This window comes from Zonotrichia albicollis, chromosome 6, assembly GCF_047830755.1.
Source record: "Zonotrichia albicollis isolate bZonAlb1 chromosome 6, bZonAlb1.hap1, whole genome shotgun sequence".
NCBI lineage: Eukaryota > Metazoa > Chordata > Aves > Passeriformes > Passerellidae > Zonotrichia > Zonotrichia albicollis.
This window is the reverse complement of record NC_133824.1, coordinates 43855127-43875587: the sequence shown is the minus strand read 5'-3', so window position 1 is coordinate 43875587 and position 20461 is coordinate 43855127. Positions and strand designations below refer to the sequence as shown.

The 20461-nt window shown below is 39.5% G+C and overlaps 1 protein-coding gene across 1 annotated transcript; it reads right to left on the bottom strand.

Annotated features, from left to right (window-relative positions):
* Nucleotides 1-327: 327 nt before the first annotated feature.
* COPB1 (COPI coat complex subunit beta 1) lies at nucleotides 328-19077 on the bottom strand. Its single transcript, XM_074543400.1, has 22 exons — nucleotides 18920-19077; nucleotides 16490-16641; nucleotides 15612-15841; nucleotides 14402-14571; nucleotides 14124-14238; nucleotides 13476-13568; nucleotides 12810-12947; nucleotides 11742-11861; nucleotides 11211-11318; nucleotides 10972-11118; nucleotides 10399-10544; nucleotides 9285-9381; nucleotides 8533-8693; nucleotides 7893-8013; nucleotides 7311-7538; nucleotides 6955-7134; nucleotides 6022-6166; nucleotides 4496-4615; nucleotides 4030-4175; nucleotides 2703-2792; nucleotides 1798-1953; nucleotides 328-662 (listed from the first exon to the last, which is right to left on the bottom strand). The coding sequence occupies exons 2-22, from the start codon at nucleotides 16578-16580 to the stop codon at nucleotides 603-605; spliced, it is 2862 nt and encodes a 953-aa protein (XP_074399501.1). The 5' UTR covers nucleotides 16581-16641; nucleotides 18920-19077; the 3' UTR covers nucleotides 328-602.
* Nucleotides 19078-20461: the final 1384 nt, after the last annotated feature.

The window sequence follows — 20461 nt, the reverse complement described above, 5'->3', positions numbered from 1 at the left end:
AAAGCACTTCAGAAACAAAGTTTAAGGTTCTACAACTTGCTGGAAAGGGCTGAATTTTGCCAGTCTCTTTTTTGATACTACAAGCTTGTCTGTGCCAAGTTATTACATTACCATCTAGAATATGCAGCCTTTAATTTAGCTGGCAAATTTATATTCTCCTAGGTATACCAGAGTATTTTAAGAATCATAATCACACATTCACATATTCAGGACTAGTCATTATTGCAAACACTGAAGCTATTACAGACTGCAACTTTCTCAGAGTATCCAAGTACCCCTGGACAGATATTCAACAAATACAGAGATTATAATCTACAGACAAAGCAGTACTGGTATAACTTGTTTATTGTACTGTGAGCATCAGTATATATTAGAGACAAAGAAAACATGACTTCCAGGACAAAGAAAAAAAAAAACTGGAGATTTAAAATTTGCCCAATATCAATCATGGAGAACCTATAAATTATCTGCTGGAATGCTTTCAGCTCAAAAGCTTGGCTTCTACAATTACAGAACACTGAAGAATATAAGATGTTCTGGATCCCAAAAGCCACATACCTAAGGTTAAACTGTAAAAGACCTGAAAAGACATTAGGTAAAATTTATAAACTTGTCTTCTTCTGAGACAGATTGATCTTATCTCCAAGGCTCAGGGCCATTCCCTGTAAGGAAAAGGAAAACAACAATCATGACACAAATACTTCACTTGAAAAGAACTTTATCTCATCTATATTAAAATGGAAGAATATATAGAAATCTATTAAATCAATGGCATGGAAATTTCCAGTTGCATACTTTCTACATTTCATAGTGCTCACTTCCTTATCACTAGGTAAAGGTTAGGTCTACATATATTATTGAGACAATGAAACTTAACTGAGCAGGCAACTGTTACATGTGTTATCCATATGAAAAGCAAAAGACTAAAACATATTGTAAGTTTTTGACCTCCCACCAATTGAAAGAGGACTACCAGGGGAGAAATGACAACTGCCTGTCCAGTTACTGAAATTAAACTGCTCAAAGTCCCAGTGCTGATACCAGTACACTCAGTGCACCACAGCTATGGAAAATTGTTTCATCACAGAGCCAGATTAATATTGCACAAAAACTGAAGAACCATCAAAAGAAACTGCATGAATAAATCCACATATTCAATAGCACAATGATTTCAAGATGCAACCATGCTGGTATATGTAATTGAATGCAGTCTTCTGTAAAAATGGCACTGTAACATATCAGAAACTTTAATTTAAACCAGACCAAAATCTTTGTAGTGACATCACATAAACAAAATGTTTTCTGTGAATATGAAAACTCTCAAGTACTCCTTTATTGTACACTGTTTAAAATATTTCTATTTTACATTGGTGTTTTTGTTTTATTTATCCCAAATCCCAGTCTTTCTTTTTAGTTGGGAGGTAGAAACTCTAAATGCCAAAGCAGACTCATATCTACAGAAATAACTCCTGCTAAAAACCTTGGGATTTTCTTTTGTTGTTTTTAAAAAGAATCAGTGAATAGCAATCACATGCATAAAATTTCCTTGTTGTGTGACACTGAAATGTGCAATTTGGTAGGAAAAACATCATGTCACCCTGGGGCATATTTGGTTTATTATTTAAAAGCAAACAAAATATAACTTCCTATCTGCAGCGCTGTGGACAAAATTGGGAAATCTTGGCACACAGGCCAATTTTATGGCAAGACAGCAGGAGAAAGGACTGTAAAAAGTCTGTAGATGTTTGGGAGTGCTTGGTACACTGGCCTAAAGGGTGAGGGTGGCAAGCCCCTTACCTGACTCTTGGCCCGGATGCGGATGTGGCCCGTGACAGGCGCCTCCGGGCCCAGGTGGATCGGCTTCTCAATGCTCACGTTGGCCAGGGCGTCCTCCCCGAAGATGGAGCGGGCGTAAAGATTGGCTGCCATGAAGCCACAATAGCCTGAAAGGGCCTGTGGAAAGCACATGGGAACCCTTAAAAGACCAAAATCCTCCGAACACAGTTTAGGTCATCCTAAGTTTTCTAAGCAGTTATCAATGTATCATGTTTACACTTCTTTCTTCACCTGCAATGTTTCATAACATGTAGGAATCATGCACAGGGAAACAGTGGTGGCCTTTTTCTAGAATTCATACTGGGAATTATGCAGTCTATAGAATTCATCAAGATAAGGCAGGAGGGCATTCTATGGTTTGCCTTAACCAACAGCAAGATGGCAAAGAAGCTAAATAGCTACTATACTTAATTTGGTTACTATACATGTAGTAGCTAATAGCTATCATACATGCTCTATCTTAACAGCAAGTAGCTATTCTATATATTTGTTTTGCTTTACAGCAAAAAGGCTAAACTGGCAAAAGAAAGTTAAATTTTGTCAGAGAGGAAGAAATATGGAACTACTAACAAACCCCTTTATGTAAACAGATGGTCCCAACAAGTCTATGCTACAGCTTAGCAACTATGAACATGGACATTCAAAATGGACATTCTGATTTTCCACCTTGGGTCAACAGAGAATTTTGGTAACATTTATGTGCTTCTACTCATTTCAGAGTAAAAGCTTTGAGGCACATGTACCATTTCATTTTGTTTCATTTCATTTCATTTATTTGTAGAATATTAACAACAAATGTTGAACAAATTAAATAATAAAGCACAGGAACTAAAAAGTTATCTAAAACTCTCCAAGAAATAGCTCACCTTCTCTGGAGTCAGGCATTTCATATTGGTTGACTTCAGTATGTGCTGTAAGTATTCATTTAAATCAATGATATTTGTATTCACCGTTACCTTCAAGAAAGAAAAAAAAGCAATTACTTTAATTAGCACCTCAGGTACTCCTGAAATCTCTTTTTCAGGGCTCTATAAAGGAGATCACTTCCACATTACTCCTTGAGGAACAGCACACTCAGTAAGCTGCATGCACTTCCCACTATGTGGTGGCATCACAGGAAGTGTTCCCCTCCTGACCTCCATTTGTTAAGATGGAAAATTTCATGCTATTACCATGGTTTCTAAAATCTATTGGGTGAACATGATACTCTGTTGAACATCTACATTCTCTGCAGCAAACAGTGCACTCCATGCCTGAATACAGTTTACACATTGCCAGAACAAGAAAAAGCAACACCTAGTCCAAAGTTTGCTTTTAATCAGTGATAAAGATTCCTTTCATCTTCCCCTTCTAGCAACAAAGCTCTCTGGGCTGCCTTGGCTTTATCATATTGCATATTATGTGCCTTGTTTCAATTGTTTTTAACATCTCTCTTACGAGGAGTTTGCAAACTACTAAGGCTTCATATATCATCTATTACAATATATTGTGCACAAGTTCCCCTGAGACATTTAAATCTAGTCCCAAGTGAGTACACCTATGTACCACACAAGACTACAGTTCATGTAAAGTATCTCCCATTCTGCTCCTACTCCATTCTTACATGATATCTTCTTCCTTAAACCCTTTTTTTAGGTTTGAGCACCCTCAGTTAGTATGAAGTGTAACCACTGTCTTGCTGGTCTTACACAGCACCCAGAACTTTATGCTACAGCTGTACTGCAAAGTAGCAAGGTGAAAGAAAGATGTTCCTGTCCTCCTGGAAAGGGGCTGGACTAAAGAACCTTTAAAAGGTCCCTTGCAACCCACAAGACAAAGTGATTAGAACTGGAGAGGCTGAGCAGCATGAGTAATTCTGCAGCCTCAGCATAAACCTAAACTTGTTGCCATCTCACCTTTGAGCCAAAACACACAGCAATCACCAGTCAGCTTGGACAGCTTCCATACAGGAGGTAAAGCTCAATGCACACAAGCTCTTTTGCAAGCCAAAACCCCAGTTATTGCATTGCTAAGCTGGTGAAACTGATATGATAGCTGTAAGAGAATAAGCTACTTGAGGCAAGCATCCAATGAGGATGTTGAATGAGGTTTATGTGGCAACAGACAATGCTGTTGTAATGAGCTGCTGTAGAACAAGAGACAGAATTGTATCTCATCAACAAAGTAACATAGAAAAAAAAACCCAAAACTAACTTTGTTTTCCCACTCAAATTCTGCCCACATCTGTCTGAACTCAGCATCTGTACAGGAAGCAGGCTGGATGTAATCCATGATGTCAATGTGAATGTCACTGAGAACCACACAGTTTCTGTCGCTGGCTGCTCCAGAGACATCGTACACTGCAAGAGAACACACAAAACCATTTCTGAATGTTCCAAAAAGTGAATTTGCACTTAATAAGGGTGCTGAGCTACCATCTGCCAGTTAACAACAGCCAACCCTTGCTCAATCTCATGCTGACAATTGTCCTAAAGGTAGCATATTCTACAATGGTTTTAAGTAACAGTGATACAGCTTTTTTTTTAAATCATCACAAAATATTCTGACATTGTAATTCAATTTCTTCTTTCACTATGAAGGGCTTTATTTTTGAACTCATTAAGCAGTTACAAATACAATGCATTCATGTTAATTTTGCACACTGAAATTGTTTACTTACCAACATTACCAAAAATGATTCCATTTTCTGTAGAAGCGACTTTGACATTAGCTTTAATGTTTGCAAAATCATGTGGAGCAAGTGTCAGAGGAGATGGTTTTTCCACAAGTTTCAAGTCACCTGTGTAAAGAAATTGGGAGATGAAATCAGGGAACACTAGCAGTATACAATGAGCTTAGCTTCTGCACAACAGGTTTTATTTTCTTGTCATTCAATTTCTGCATCTATAGAGCTGCACTAAACACCACCATAAAAATATTAATTGATTTGGAATTGGTTGTTATTTTTTTTTATAGTTTCCTAATTGCAAGAGAAATTACATTATATAAAAATTTCAGTTAAAATACTGCTGTGTTCACCCAAACCCCACAGAAAACAAATGCAAATACTGAATTAAATGGGCTTTGGATGGAGTTTAGTATTAATTTTTAACAAGGAAATGGTTAATTCTACCTTGTATTTTAATCACTGACATGATCATAAGGCCGAACCCTATAGTCAAGTGCCTCAAATCCAAAGTACAATGTCCAGCACTACAGGCACCAAGCTATTTACAAAAAGGTCAAAATATCCCCTTGATTCTGAATATAATTGCTCCAAGGAAACACTAAGGGATGCATTTTTAATAATCCTTCAGCAAGCAATTGGAAAGACTCCTTAATTCTATTAAACTGCAACTTGAGAACACAGCATGAACAGCATGAACTCCACACATGGGAGTGATGCCTCAAGTCAGCTTTTGCAGTACATCAGCTGGGAAATACAGAATTCCACTTTACTGAGCTGACAAATAAAAAAATACAACCTATTAAATAATGCAACCATTTGATTTATTCCCATCATAAGTCTCATCAAATGATTTACAAAATTTTAGGAGAAAGGTTACGCCCCTCCAGTCATGTTTACAATAGTGAAAAGTACATAATATGATTTCTCCTAGCATATTGTAAATGTATGTCAGCTCCTGACTGCCAAAGCAGAGGACAACTAATAAGAAACTGGTTACTGTTCTTGAATTATGTGCTCCAGTGACTCCTCTAAGAGAAGTTAATGAAGCCTCAGTATTGTCCAAGCAAGACTCTGCTACAGCTGTTGGTACAGGGAATGGTTTCAGTTGAGTAAATGCAGTATTTAAGTGCTGAGTGCAAAAACCACCTAGGGCAGATGGCTTTCTGCTCCATACCAGTTGGGATTTTGACCTATTTTTATTTTCCAGTCTATGATAGCAGCACAATGAAAAATAAGTACATCAAAAAACCTGTCTATATCTCAGGACAAAAGGAGAAGGGAAAATGGAACACTATGTTTTTAGTGATAAAATCTGACTATGGTTTACATCATCAGATTGCATTGTCAGTACATACAAACTTCTACCAAATATTTAAACCAGAATATTTTTAAAGGCATTCAAAATGGTGACTAGCTGGCATCACTTTGGAAGTGTTTCAGGAATTCCTTAGAGCAGGGTAATGCCCAATTCCCAGAAGCTCAGAGCTGCTTTGTTTGCAGCATGCAGCCCTCCTTACCCAGCGTGGCCAGCTCCAGGGTGCAGTTCTGCAGGGTGTCACTGGTCTGGTTGACCACGAGCACATCCAGCACGATGTCATACTGATTGACATGGACATAGGCTTCTGCATACACAGGGTCTGAGAAACCTGTCAGCTGAGTCACCTGTCACACAAGCCAAGGGAGTCACCTCCTCAGAAAGCAGTTTAAAACATACAATCACTCAAACAATGACAAAAAATAAAAATGAAGTGCACTTAAATGGATTATTCTTTTATATAGGCCTCCAAAACAAGTAGCCTTCCTTCACATGTCCCCTTGGAGACACACTACAATTATAAACCCTCTCCAGACAAAATGTATTCTGAACTAATAAGTTCCTAAAATATGAACCGCAATGCTATTTACTCAAAAGATGATCAGCAGGACAAAGAAATGCTGACTTGATATGAAAAGGTAATTTTAAACATCAAAAAGAATTCATCTGTTCTTTCAAGTCTGGGGGTTTAACTCTTAACTAATGAATTACTCAAGTGATTTCTTCTCTTTAAACCTCCTCAGCAGGTTCTGCTATTCTACAGAAAAAAAAGGCATAAAGGGTGAAATAAGGATGCACTGCACTTGGCAATAGGATACAGCAGCCAAAGAAAGGGGATCTTAATCACTTCTGGCATCCTTGCTCCCTTCCCTGTGAACTTTATTGGGATTTCAAAACAGCAAACCCTAATTTCTTCTCCACATTCCACCAGTTGAGCACTCTCCAAGTTTCCTTTTTGTTCTTCCTCTCCCCATTTGAGAAGGTAACAACTATAAGCACAAATGCTTTTCTTTTTCTCCTCATCAGAATATAACTGGGTCTTCCCAATCAAGCAGCATAGTCTGGTTCATCAGTTCCAGTCTGCAATTCCCAAAATGATCCCATGTATACAATTAAAGCACTGATTTCCCACTACCTTATTAAGTTTGGAAGCAAGAGGATCAGCAGCCTCTTTCCTCTGTGTGTTTCCCATTGCAGCAAGAAGGCTAAGCTGGAACTGGTCTTCTTTTGAGCTCATTTCATTTTTAGCAGTAAGCTGCATGAAGGAAATGGGATCATCTGGCTGAATTGTCACATTCCTCTTCTCAGATTCTTTCTGCAGGAAGAGAGCAATTCAAGAATTCACAGTGAATTCCATTCCTTAGCACAGAAGAACAGTCAAATAATGGCTGACCTACACAGAGTCAAATGGTGACGTTTCTGGGAGCAGCTTGGATGTGAACACCTGTAAAAACTCCAAGTGTTTATGGTTACACACTGATAACAGCTCACCTTCTGGGAAAGTTTCTCCTCTTCTAGCTTGGCTGACAGCATGTGAGAGAGGGACTGCCTGCATTCTTTGTTGAAAATGTCATTCATGAGAGGAGAACATTCTGACAACACTTTCAGACACAACGAAATACGATCCACATCATCATCTGTAATTGGCTTCTTGGGAAGAGAAGACTTTCCCAAGTGGAGAATAGTGGCCATCAGCAGCATTGCTTCAGCATTAAAGGACTGAGAAGGAGCACAAAGAGAATGGAGAAAGGTTATTGCATTTGCCCCAGCTTTAAAGAAATGTTGACTTCTGACTTATTTAGGAAAAGGTGCATATTAATCAAACCATAACATCTCTGAAGAGATTACTTAGTTTTTTAGTATTTGTTATCTGAAACCAAGCAGAATGATTTAGAGACTGTCTAGATAGAATGGCTGGAAAGCAGCAGGTCCTGTTTGTGATCCAAACTATCATTATTTTCCAATCACATAACTGGCACTTCACTTTGGACTTAACCCATTTTGCATCTTTTGAAAAGAAAAGAGGCAAAAAGCAGCTGTTCCTTAAATGTGAAAACACAAGAGATGACTCACATTTTGTTTCTTCTTTTCCTGAACTAGGGACACATAACGCAAAGCAATCTTGGTTAAAGTTGTAGCAAGGGAAGCTGCAACAAAGAAATCTCCATCCAGCAAGAATCCTCGTAAGGGAGGTCTGCAAAAACAAATGATCCTCAGAAAACTACTTTGGGATGACAATCTTCAGCCTACTTCTTTTGATACTTTAACCTTCATACTATACAAGCAAAACAAGTTTGAAACACTTCACAAGGTTGCGTTTTTTCCTTCTCAAAGTAATTTTCTAGATACAGAGATTTTCACAAGTCACACAGATTAGGGAGAGAGAGGTGTAGGAGTACAAGGTGATATAAAGGGAAGAAAATATTTTAATCTAAAGGCACTATCTCTGTATCCAACTACAACTGTGAGAGAACTTTATATGTTAAAAAAATCAACTAGAATTCAGGACATCATAATCAATAAAGCACTTATTTATACAGTAAGCTTTGATTACAAATCCTAAGCAATCAGGCAACTTCCTATTCTATCTAGCTAGGATTAAAACAGGAAACTCCCTCAACCACTGAACTCTGTATGACAGATAACACCACTCAAATAAACAAAGATAAAAATTAACCAAGTCATTCCTGGCCAAGCATGAAATCACAAATACCTGTCTTCTTCCTTTTTGGCAGGTCGGGAACTGCTAAGAGCACTTTGTGTTGCATAAGTGCCCATCTCTGTCACTAATTTTTGGGCTGGACCCACAGACACCTCTTCTTCAGGTTTGAGCTCACCAGCTTCTTTCTTGATTTCAGATTCTACTATTGGGATCTAGAAATGAGCAGGAAGCAACTGTTACAATTAAAAGAAAAGATATATTTTTGTTCTACAGGTCTTAATAAAATTATCTGCATTTCTGAGGTTTTTATAACCAAAAGGTCAGCTACAGTGCATCGGTTTGGGGAGAATTTGAGGAAATAAGCAGATATTGAAATACATACAGAAGCTTCCTACACATGCAATAAAGCTCTCATTGATGAATTAGATTTTGGCAGAGAAATCCTTCTCTCAGAACAACCCAGACTTAAAGCACTTCTTCTTTGCTACCAGATATAATTAAATCATATCTCAAAGCTGCCATAATTTTCTGAAATAAGGAATTTCCCAACTTTTCTTGTAACAGATATTACTTATTCTCAGCTCAAATATGCTACTTGGAAAAAATGAGTAATGAATTCAAAACCCTGACTGCTTTTTGCTTAAGATTTTTTGTGCAAATGCCATTACACATCACAAGTCCTTAAAACACTGTTACATCTTATTTGATCTTTCTAAAATACCTTTTTCTTAGAAAACTCACTGCATGATGGCAGGAAAAACCACCAAGAGCCAGGAAACACAAAAACCCCAAAACATACACACCTCTCCAAGTGATCGGCGAACCTCTGTCATTACACTTTGTATATCCTCCTTTGTGCTGCAATATTCTCCAAGGATCCATAATGCTCCTCGATAAATCCTGAGACAAGAACAGTAATTTAAATCATGCTTTCGTGATATACTCAAATCAGCACCAAGAAAAGTGATTTAAAGTGATTTATCAGGTAGTAAAGGCCAGTCTTGACAAATTCAAAAGGACACAACTGACAAAAGCAGGTTAAATCAAAAGCAATTATCTTTTAAGCCTCAGTAAACTCATGAAAAACTACATCAAATTAGATATATTCTCTGATACATTTAAATTTCCATTTTAAACCTGAAATACACAAAATTAAATTTCATTGGGACCATAATGAAATACTCCACTGCATGTGAATAAAGTCAGCTCTAAATTCTCCACTTAACTGAGACAAACTAATTTTTCCATTATACAGGAGAAAATGAAAAATCAGAACAAGAATGAAGATTAGGAAAAGAATAGCAAAGCTTCAGAGGATTTCTTCCCCTCACTTAATGAGATTAAAATGGAGATGGGATTCAGAATTTTCTGTGTATTAGGAGAATGACAGAGTGCTCTTCTGACACAGAGAAGTTCTCATATGACATAACCTTTACAGATCCATCAGTAAGCAAAGTTTTTAGAGTCCTGAAAGGTACACTAAAATAGCTTTATTCTTTGTAAAGCTCAGTCTATGTTAGATTAGGCTTTCTAAAAAATGTTCAGTATTTCCAGTTGACTACAAGTGCAAATTTCTTAGGAAATCTGTTTTAATAAACATACTACTTTATGTTTGGCCTTCATCAACAACACTATGTCCTAACAAGGGGAATTACAATTATCAAGTGCATTACAGAAATGAAAATTGAATTTATTTCATTTTGCATTTATTCAATGCAACAAATGCCCAATTTACCTCTTGCACAAATAGGCAAGAAGAAAGCTGTACCTAGAAATCTCCTACCTCAAAATATCAAGGCTCACAGTCACTCTGTGTGGATAAGGTGGATTTTGGTACATATTTAATGACAATATACATTCAATGCAAGTGAGCCACAGCTGCTCCCAAGTCTGTTTGGTATTATATTCTGGACTCACTTGACAGATTTAATAGCATGAAAGACTTCAAGCATCTTCTCAACAATAAGAGGTCTGAGGTTTTCAAATCTCTGGATCGCTTCCCGCACAAACTCCAGGACATCGGCGGCTGCCGCTTCGTTGTTGTCACTAAGGAACTCCATCAGCTGCCAGGAAAGATTGAACATCAGCACAAACAGAGAAGTTTGTACAATAATACTTCCCTTCTATGTTCAGAAAAATAAAACTCCTTATGTATCTCCAGTGAAAAAAACATGAAGTCAAACAACCTTAAGTACATTCCAAACAAGTACCAATTATCGCATTCCCAAACTGTTTTTCTAGTGATACAAATTATTGCACTTTTAAAGGTGCTCTTCAGCTCATGTTCTTCAAAAATATATTAACAGTCTCAGAAAAACAAAAAATTACAGCATCAAAAGTCCTATGTTTCTTTAGGAACTAAAAATAGCATTGGCTCTTGTGAGGTTCATTATGAGGCCACTATGAAGAACATCTCAGCTCCAGCAATTCTGCAGGTGTTGGGTATAGGTGTAACACAGGTAATGAGAATACAATGAAATATTTGCATACCACTGGAATAACATTGGCAGCCATGTCTGGGAAGCGAACGCTGCAGGAATGCAGTGTCCGAACCAGGAGCTGTCTGTACTTGTCTGTATCCTCATGCTCTGTCACATTATTAGTTTTAATCACTTCCTTCTTCAGAACAATCACAAGCTGCAGAAAACATCAAATCAAATTTTTAAAAAGTGACATTTTTCAAAAGAAAGAAAATACCATAATGAATCAAAGGCACATATATAATTTACCTCCTCCACATTTCTTGAAGACACAAGATCCAGAGCCAGCTGAAGGGTCTTTTTGCGCACTTCTAGATCTGGGGTGCTCAACACTCTGAGGATGTCCATAACTAGATCCTGAAACAATAACAAAGTAAAGTATTTTGCCATTTTAAATTGCTTCCTCTTCATACAATTCTAATTTTCAGTCCTCAGTGATTTTCAAAGCCTTTCTGAATACATAATATATGATGTACTGCCAAGCAAGCAGCAGGCATTAGAACTTCTCAGTGTTCATTTAATACATTTACACAGACATCTCCTAGGCAGCTACACCATTAAACCTTACAACCAGGACAGCATTTGTCACTGTTAATTCTTATGCAGACAACAATAGCAGCCAAGTCATAAACATAGAAGTCCATCCAATATATGTTCAAAAACATACCAACAGGAAATTGAAACTTCAGAAGTTCTTCTCTCCATTGCAAGAACCTGGGAGATTTGTTATTGAAGGCTTTTCTTTCCTAAGGCCTGCAGGAAAAGAGACAGCTCACATACCTGCAACACTCGTTCGTGGGAGGGATGCTCCTTCAACTCAATCAACCGATCCAAGACAATCAGTTTCACATTATTATCACTTTCTTTAATAATCAAATCTATGTAGCATTGGGCAGCAGCCTAAAATTAAAAGTATCAAAACCATTTTTTTAAGTCATGAAGAGGATAAACTGGAGAATTTCTGAAATTGAAGAAAAGACTCCTATTTTACTATTAAAGCAACTACTCAGAGCTGGCACAGAAATTAACCTGATAAACAGATTTTAAAAATTTTTGTTCACTATGTTACAAAAATCACACATGAAGGCTCACAATGGCATCAGCTTACAGTACACAGAATTGACTTCAAATTCAAAGACAGATGTAAGATAGGTTATCTGACATGCTTTGGGTCAGCTGTGAAATATGCAACAGGGCATGAAAACCAACTTAAAAGAGTTGGCAGTATTAGGCTACCTAGATTTGGTTTTAATGACAGCTTCTATGTACAGTGTGTCTACTTCACAAAAATGAGTATGCCAAACCAAGAATGCTGGAATTCTTACTCTCCCCTGACCTTTGAAAACTACTATTTACAATGCTGTAAATCTATGCATGACCTATCTTTTAAATTTCCACACAAATTCAAAATTTCAAAGTGATCCTCAATAATCAGCTGTACAAATATAAAACTAAGAACCCCAGGTCAATCAGTAATCAACATGAATCTTCACTGCTTTATGCTTCTACCCTGCTCTGAAATGAGTGACATTCATGAGTAAAAAATTTCATCCAATCTCTGAAATCTACAGCTGTAGTCTGCTTTGCTAACTAGGCCAAGTAGATCACAAGTTGATCCAACACTCTGCACAGTATTCAAGATTGTGCCCTACCAAAGTAATATGAAATCCACAAGCTCCAGGTCTGCTCAGTCTTTTTTTGTGATCAGCTCTAAGAGATACATTAAGACAGTGTTTCACATAAGAAGTGTTACTAGAACCTTCCCTCCCAAGTATCAACATGCAGCACACAGTTCCCTTCAGTGCACTAGAAGCTACTGAAGAGCTGAAAACATCCCTTTCATCATACCTTGATTGCTGTGGGTGCACTGGAGAGTGTAACCAGAGTACCTGCAGCCTCATACTTCACTGCAGGACTGGAGGACTGCAGCAGGTTGTAGATGCAGCGAATGAACCGAGCTCTCTCTGACGGATTCGCATGACAGACCTCGAGAAAAGAATGATCCACAGTTGGCACACAAAGAAAAGAGCAATCCTACAGCTCACCTGCTCCACTATCTCACAGAGAGGAGAAAACTAACAGCATTTTCTGGTGACAGGAAGTGTCATTCACAGCTGTAAAAATCTAATTTCAAAAGCTGTTCTCAACAACTCTGAGTAATGTTACAGAGTCTTAAATTAAATCTCCCATCAAAAGGAAGGGCAGAGCCTCTCATAGCCTCTGTAAGAGATGGCCTGCTCATGCCCACGAAGAGCACTCTGATAATACTGTCCCCATCACAGCAAATCTGGTGAGACTTATTGCTCTGTACAGTACACACTTGAGCTCTTTATCATTTCAAGAGACAAGATTTATTGAGCTCTATTAAGCAATGACATATTCCTGACATGAACAAGAAGTCAGCTAAATTCCTTTTCCAGCAACATTCTATCCCTTTTTAAAAACAGTCTAATATAGTTCTGTAAATTAGCATGTGCCATTTATTTTAAATGTGCCACAACATTTCCCTTTTACCTTGTAAATTAGTTCAACAATAACCAACTGCAGTATGTCACCAAAGGTCTGCACTTGGTCAATACAGGTACTCAAATAATCCAAAGCTCGATCCTACAGAGAAAATAAATTATTTTATATTATTCAGACTTTGCTCACTCAGTTGAATTTTAAATAAAAACATGCTAAAAATCAAAATACAAAACAGCCTTTATGCAATGCTTCAACAATTTAGGAAAACAGCGTAGACCTAAAGAGCAAAATAATCCATCCTGTCTATAGAGGGCAAAAGGAGAGACAAACTAATGGTAATTATGCACAAAAGGCAATTGCCTGTAGAACAAGTGATCCAAAACACTAAACAGACACTACCATTTCTTTCTCATGCAACTACAAAAGCTTTAGAACAGTAGATAACGGACTACTTCTCAGTGAGGTTATGCTCACATTTTTCAGCACCTTCACCAAATAGAGTAGTTCTCCTTTAAAATAAAGAGAGCACTAAATACCTACATTATCAGTACCAAATATCCCACAAAAGCATTAACACTACCATACATGGGGTTTGTTATGAATGCAAGTAGTTTATACTACCAACAAACTACTGGCTAGTTACCCACCATATTTACAATTATTAAACCAAATGACTTTGAGGGCAGGTATCCTTACCTGATCTGCATGAATTAGCATCATAAATGCATTTCTTTTGCAGCTTGCATCTTTCTCATTCACCAAGAAATCATGGATCAGTTCAGGAGCATCAGGTATAAGATGTTCAAAGTTCCTTTACGAGAAAAAAACGTAATTAACAGTGGAGCAGAACCCAAGGATGCCCATTAAACAGAGAAGAAAAGGCAAACAAACATAGAAGTTGTGAACAGCAGTCTAGGGAGTGATAAATCTTTGAGCTCTCCAAAGCTGTGCCCTGTGCTGTGGTTGGTGGGTACCTGTAGATGGTGTAGATGGCCAGCACGGCGTTGCGGCGCACGTAGCTGTGCCGGTGCTCCAGGCACGCGCGGATGGCCGGCATCAGGGGCTCCAGCAGCTCGGCCTCCTTCAGCTTGCACAGAAAGCGCAGCGTGGAGCCTCTAATAAACTCGTTGGGGTGCTGGAGATCCTAAAAGCAACAGGAAACATAGCTGAAATGCCAGACTCTCCAGATGAATTCACTTACCACCCTCTCCCACACTCAGCTCTCCCGTGGTACAAGCTCCCAACATTCCCAAAGACATCTCACTGTTTTCTCAAGAAATTATTTATTTGTTATTTCTCAAGAAATTAATATTAATGCCCAGGATGTGTGTCTAGACACTGAACAGAGTATTTGCAGAGAATTTGAAATTCATCCAGTCACTGATCAGAAAACTGTGCTTGTATATACTGGTAAAGGTTGTGTGTGCCTGAGAACTGCTTGTGCTGCTGTAAAAATTGACAACAAGGATGTTATTTTGTCTAGCAGAAATCACTCTAATTTTTGTATTTGTAATTTTGTTAAGACTATCGGGTGTGATTTTTCATACTTGGCCCCAGTGACATCCCACCAGTTAATTAAAACCAATTACACAATGTCTCACAGACTATCACATACTCCTATTGCTTTCCTAAAGCACTGCTGCCCCACAATATTTAAAAATATATATTTATGTGCAATAGAACTTACAAAGCCTGCAGGATTTTTGTCTGAATTGTGTTTGTTTTCTCTGATTACCATGGTTGTGAAAGCTCAGCCTGTGGGCATTCTTGCACATTGGATATAAATTTCTTGTATATATTAGCTCATCTGTTTCCAGCCCATTCTCAAATCTGAAGCTCCTTAATATCTTTATGAAGGTGTTTCCCAAACATACCACAATAGTGTCCTTTTATGACCCATGGCTTGTCCCAAGATTCCTGGAGGATGGTAACTCTGTTACCCCTCACAAGGAAACAGAGCACTACATTTTTGTTCAACTGTACCACTAAAAGAATGCAAAACTCCTTGGTAGTAGATCTGCTGCCTATCTGCAGTTATCCAGCTCTGAAGCACTGAGACACAGCTGATGGGAAGGAAATGCTGAGCATAAACAATATTTATATTTATTCAGTAACACAAAAATGCTGTTCCTTGCACAAAGATCCAGCAGAGGAACACAAGCAATGAAATAACCAAGAGGTTACCTTTCTGTATGCATCACACACAAGGATCATTTCCTGCAGGAGCCTGCCATCTGGAGTGGTCTTTGGCACGATCTCCCAAAAGACAAGCAGCAGCTTTTTGATGGTATGGTCTTGGAGAGGCAGCACAAAACGTATGATGGTCATCAGGAGCCCAGGCAGCTTCTCACCATTCAGAATCATAATGATCACCTTCTTCAAGGCCTCTGTCTTCAACTTGACATCTCCTTTTTCTAGAGGAGGAAATGAAGTGAGCAAGGCTGACATGTCACAGATACTTTAACAGGAATATCGATCCTCAGTGTCAGAGACACAAACTCCTCTGAAGGGGTGAAATACAGCACATCAATAAAATCCATGCCTTTACTTCTATTAAAGGATAAAGAGGAAGCAAGAGATGTTTAAAAATAAGCATGAAATTCATGGACTAATCAGAAGATCAATATATTGGAATTGAAAGAGTTCAAATCTCAAGGCTGTTTTAATGCTTAAATTTGTACCAGGACACTACAATGTGCCCTGGAGTCACACATATATCAGATCCCACAGTGCATTGAATGAGTGACAACACAATTTGTTGCTTACTCCAAAAAAATCTGCTCAAATGTGCCTTAGCCCAAGCAGGCATTAAAACTTCCAAAAAAAAAAAGAGATTTCAGATTTTCCCAGACTGTGGAGTACACCAAAGCACATAAAATAATATCATGAAGTTTCTCAAAACACATCAAACAGAGGAACACACATCTTCCAGAACTCAACAGAAAATAAACATGAAACTGACTTATTTAAGCTTACAAAATGTAAACAGTACTTTAGGAAAGGCACAATGAGAGAATAATTCAGGTAAGATGGAGCATCCTTCAGTCACTGCCAATACTCACCTAGGTCATTTTTTAAGCTGATTTCAGAAGGTGGCTCTGAATCCATGGGAACGTTGATCAACGTGTAACACACGTTCTCTGCAGCAGTCATGGCTCTTGGTTACAGCAGCTCTCTCAAGGGAAGAAATATTTTCACACAAATGTCAGACAACCTAAAACCAAGCAAACAAAACCATCCCAAAGTTAAAAGACTTTACTAACAAACATAAAAGCATTATTATAACTGACTTAAAGGCTTGAAGGATGGATGCAGCAGCTTCTCCCTCCTGGAGTCATTCCCTGATCCCAGCTGTATCCCCACTACCTTCCCTGCACTTCTGTGCCCCTCCAGGTGAATGACCCAAGCTGCAAAATCAGCTGAAAAACTTCACAGAAAAAAGAAAAAAGGAAAAGATAAAGTTCTGGACTCAATTAACAAGGTGAATCAGTCTATGCAGGAGGCTTTGAAGATGAGCATGAGATCCAAGAGAGCAAAAACCAAGGATGGGAGAGAAGACAAAGATGGAGAGAGAAGCATTTCACCTGCCAGGGATCATCAGCTCAGCTCAACTCTACAGTCTCCACTAGACACTAATGAGGAAACCAAGTCTTTTTATGGTGAAAAAGGACAAGAAAGCTACAGATCTATCAAAGCTGCTGTGTGCCTGGCAGTCCAGGTAATGAAATCTGCTATTAAGCTCAATTCCCATTCTCATGTTTGTCTTTCCCTTGTGTAATAGATATCTAGGATCAAATCAACCCTTTTGTTGTATCAATCCTCATTCTCATGTTTGTTTATTCTTTATATAATAGACATCTAGGATCAAATCAACCTTTTAATTCTATTTCTTAAGTAATGAAAAATGCTGAAGCTTGAGCTTGCTTGGCTAATGCTGTGATACCACACTAACAAAGTACAGCAAAGAAAACTGTTACTGTTTATTACATGAGCAATTCTGCACTTTCTACAGAAATTGTGTCAAAAATAAATCAGCTTTTATTGATACTAATTGTCTGGAAGTCTGAGACTCCCTTTTCTCATCAAATGGACACCCAGAGAACCTCACCCTGAACAGAGAGCAGGGAAGTTGTGCTGAGCTGGGCTGCTGTCTCTTTCTCCACACAAGAAAACAACTCACATCAATCAGCACCAAAACAATCACCCCAAAAAATAATTGCAACACAAATGTTTAAAGAAACTCTCCACTTCCCATTATGAATTTCTGTATTTTAAGGCCTAGATCCCTCAACTTTGTTGCTTACAAATATCTACATAAACCACTCATTCAGGGAATGACTCGATGTGGCCCTTAGTGCCATGCTCCAGTTGGCAAAGGTGGTGACAGTCAAAGGTTGGATGTGATGATCTCAGAGGGCTTCCCCAACTGTTTTCTTGCCTCAGCAGCAGTTTTTCTGCTTACATTCCCTGTGCTGTTACCCAGAGTTCCTGCCTCAAAGCCCTGCAGCCAGCACCTTCACCTACAAGAACAACTCACAGACCATAAAGCAGATCCTTGTGAAAGCAGGGCAGGTTTCTTTACTCATACAGAGACCTCAGCTGCAGAAATTTCCAAAATCACGGTCAAACCTATCTCTGAAGTGTGATAAATGAGTGCACTTTGGGCTCTGAAAAGCAGCAATGAAAAACAGCTCTCCTGAAACACAGAGCTGGGAGATCTGGCAGGGAGAACCACCACCCAGTTTTCCTCCTTGCAAGGCACAAAGACCTGAAATCAGAGACCCTGAGAGCCCACACGGACACAGATTTGGTGCTGCTTTAATTCTCCAGCAGTAACATCTCTGTCCCCTGTGGGAGTCACTGAAGGGTTGGGGGTGGAAGGGGCTTTAAAGATGAATTCATTCCAAACCAGGTTGCTCAGAGCCCCATCCAACGTGGCTCGAACACGTCCAGGGATGGAGCACCACAACCAGACCCCACGGGAATCGAAAGTCACACAGTTTACAGAGCCCAGGAAGGCAAAGCCACGCCTGCTCGCCACCTACATCCCCGGGGAGCCTGAGCAACGGGGGCACCCAATGAACCAAACCTCGGGAATGCACCGCTCTACTGACGCGCAGCTGTAACACAGAGTGTGCAAAATGTTTGCTAAAAATCCCCACAAATTTTCAGCCGGCTGAGGGCATTTTCTCCCTTCGTGTCCCAGCTCCTACTTCCACTCCAAATCCGGGCATTTTAAGCTTTGAGGCAAAACTTCCCTCAGTGCCCGTGTCCGCCTGCCATTCCCGTGAGCGAGCCCCGAGCCCCGCAGCTCTCCGGGCGTCACAAACCCTCCCGCAGCCGCCCGCGCCCCGGAGCCCTGCCGGGGCCACCGGCAACACGGGGGCCCTGAGGCCTCGGGCCTTGCGGCGCCCAGCGGAGAAGCGGCTCCCGCCCCCTCCCCCCGGCCCCGCGAGGCCGCCGCTCCGAGGGCCGGCCGCGCGGCTCCGTACCGGGCGGAGGGGTCGGGCCGGTCCCGGTGCGGAGCTGAGCCCGCGGCGCTGCCGCTCCGGCGATGGCTGACGTGGAGCCGCGCCCGCCCCGGCCACATCGCGCGTACGGCGGCCGCGGCGGGACACGCCTCCAGCCAGCGCGAAAGGGGCGGCGCCGCCACGCGGAAAGGGGCGTGGCCGGGAGGGGCGGAGCTTGTGACGTCACGGCCTAGGACGGACGGCGGGGTTTTCCCGCGCGGGGCGATCCGGGACCCTCGGGATGCAGGAAAACAGCGGAAAATAGCGACCGAAAATAAGATTAAACACCCCTCCCCACATAGATAGATACAGATAGATAGATATAATATACATATATATAGATACATATAGATAAGAGATAGATAGATGTAGATAAGATAGATAGATAAAGATAGATAGATAGATAGATAGATAGATAGATAGATAGATAGATAGATAGATAGATAGATAGATAGATAGATAGCAATTAGATAAACAACAACAACAAAACAAAAAAGACAATAAAAGGGGGTTGGGAAATGGTAAAGGGAAAAATAAATGGGTGGGGGAAAAAAGTCATTGGGAATTAGTAAGGAGCTGGAAAATAGATTACAGGAAATGAATAAAGAAGAGGGTGTATAAATGAATAAGGGAAAAGCAAAGGGAAGGAAAATGGGAGAGAGAAAAAAACAATGGGTGGGGAAAAAAAAGTAATTGGGGAAATTAGTAAGGAACTGGAAAATAGATTAAGGGAAATGAATAAAGAAGAGGGTGCATAAATAAATAAGGGAAAAGCAAAGGGAGGAAAAATGGGGAAGAGAAAAAAAATGGGGGGAAAAACAAAGGGAGAGAAAAAAAACAGTGGGAGGTGGAAAAACAAGGAGGGGGAAGCAACAAAAAGAAAAAAAAAACAACAGGTAAAATAAATGAAGGGGAAAACATAAATAAATGTGAAAAATTAATTAGGGGGAAAATGAAAATTAGTAAGGGCAAAAATGAGTAAAGGGGAAAATAAGGGAGGGAAAGTAAGGGAGGAAATAAATAGAAAAATAATAGGGAAAAACTAAAATAAAAATAAATTTAGGAAAAATAAAAGCAGCTTTTGCTAGCGCTTAAAAACCACATACACAGCCCTGGCACTGTTGTTTTGCTATTTTCAGACTGAACTATTTGTATGGATTCAAGTCAGTATTTAAAGGCTGTTCAAAACACGATTCATTTTTTGTTTAATAATTTATTAATATTTATTACTTTATCTGCAAGTTCCAGGCCTTTTTTTGGCCTTTTTTTTTAAAGTACACTGAGCAGGCTATAAGGTCCTATGTGGGTCACCCCAAAAGGTTGTTCCATAATTATATTAGAATGATCCAACATAGAAAAGACTGAACTCAGTCTTGCTTATAGCATCCCAGCCAGGAAGCACCAATTCACTGGGCTTCCCTGACAGATGGCCCTGAGGAAGTCACTGTTAGTCCCAAATTTTGTGGCATTCAGCTTAAATCCAAAGGGCCCCAGGTACAGACCAAGCTGAAGGGACAAAGCCCT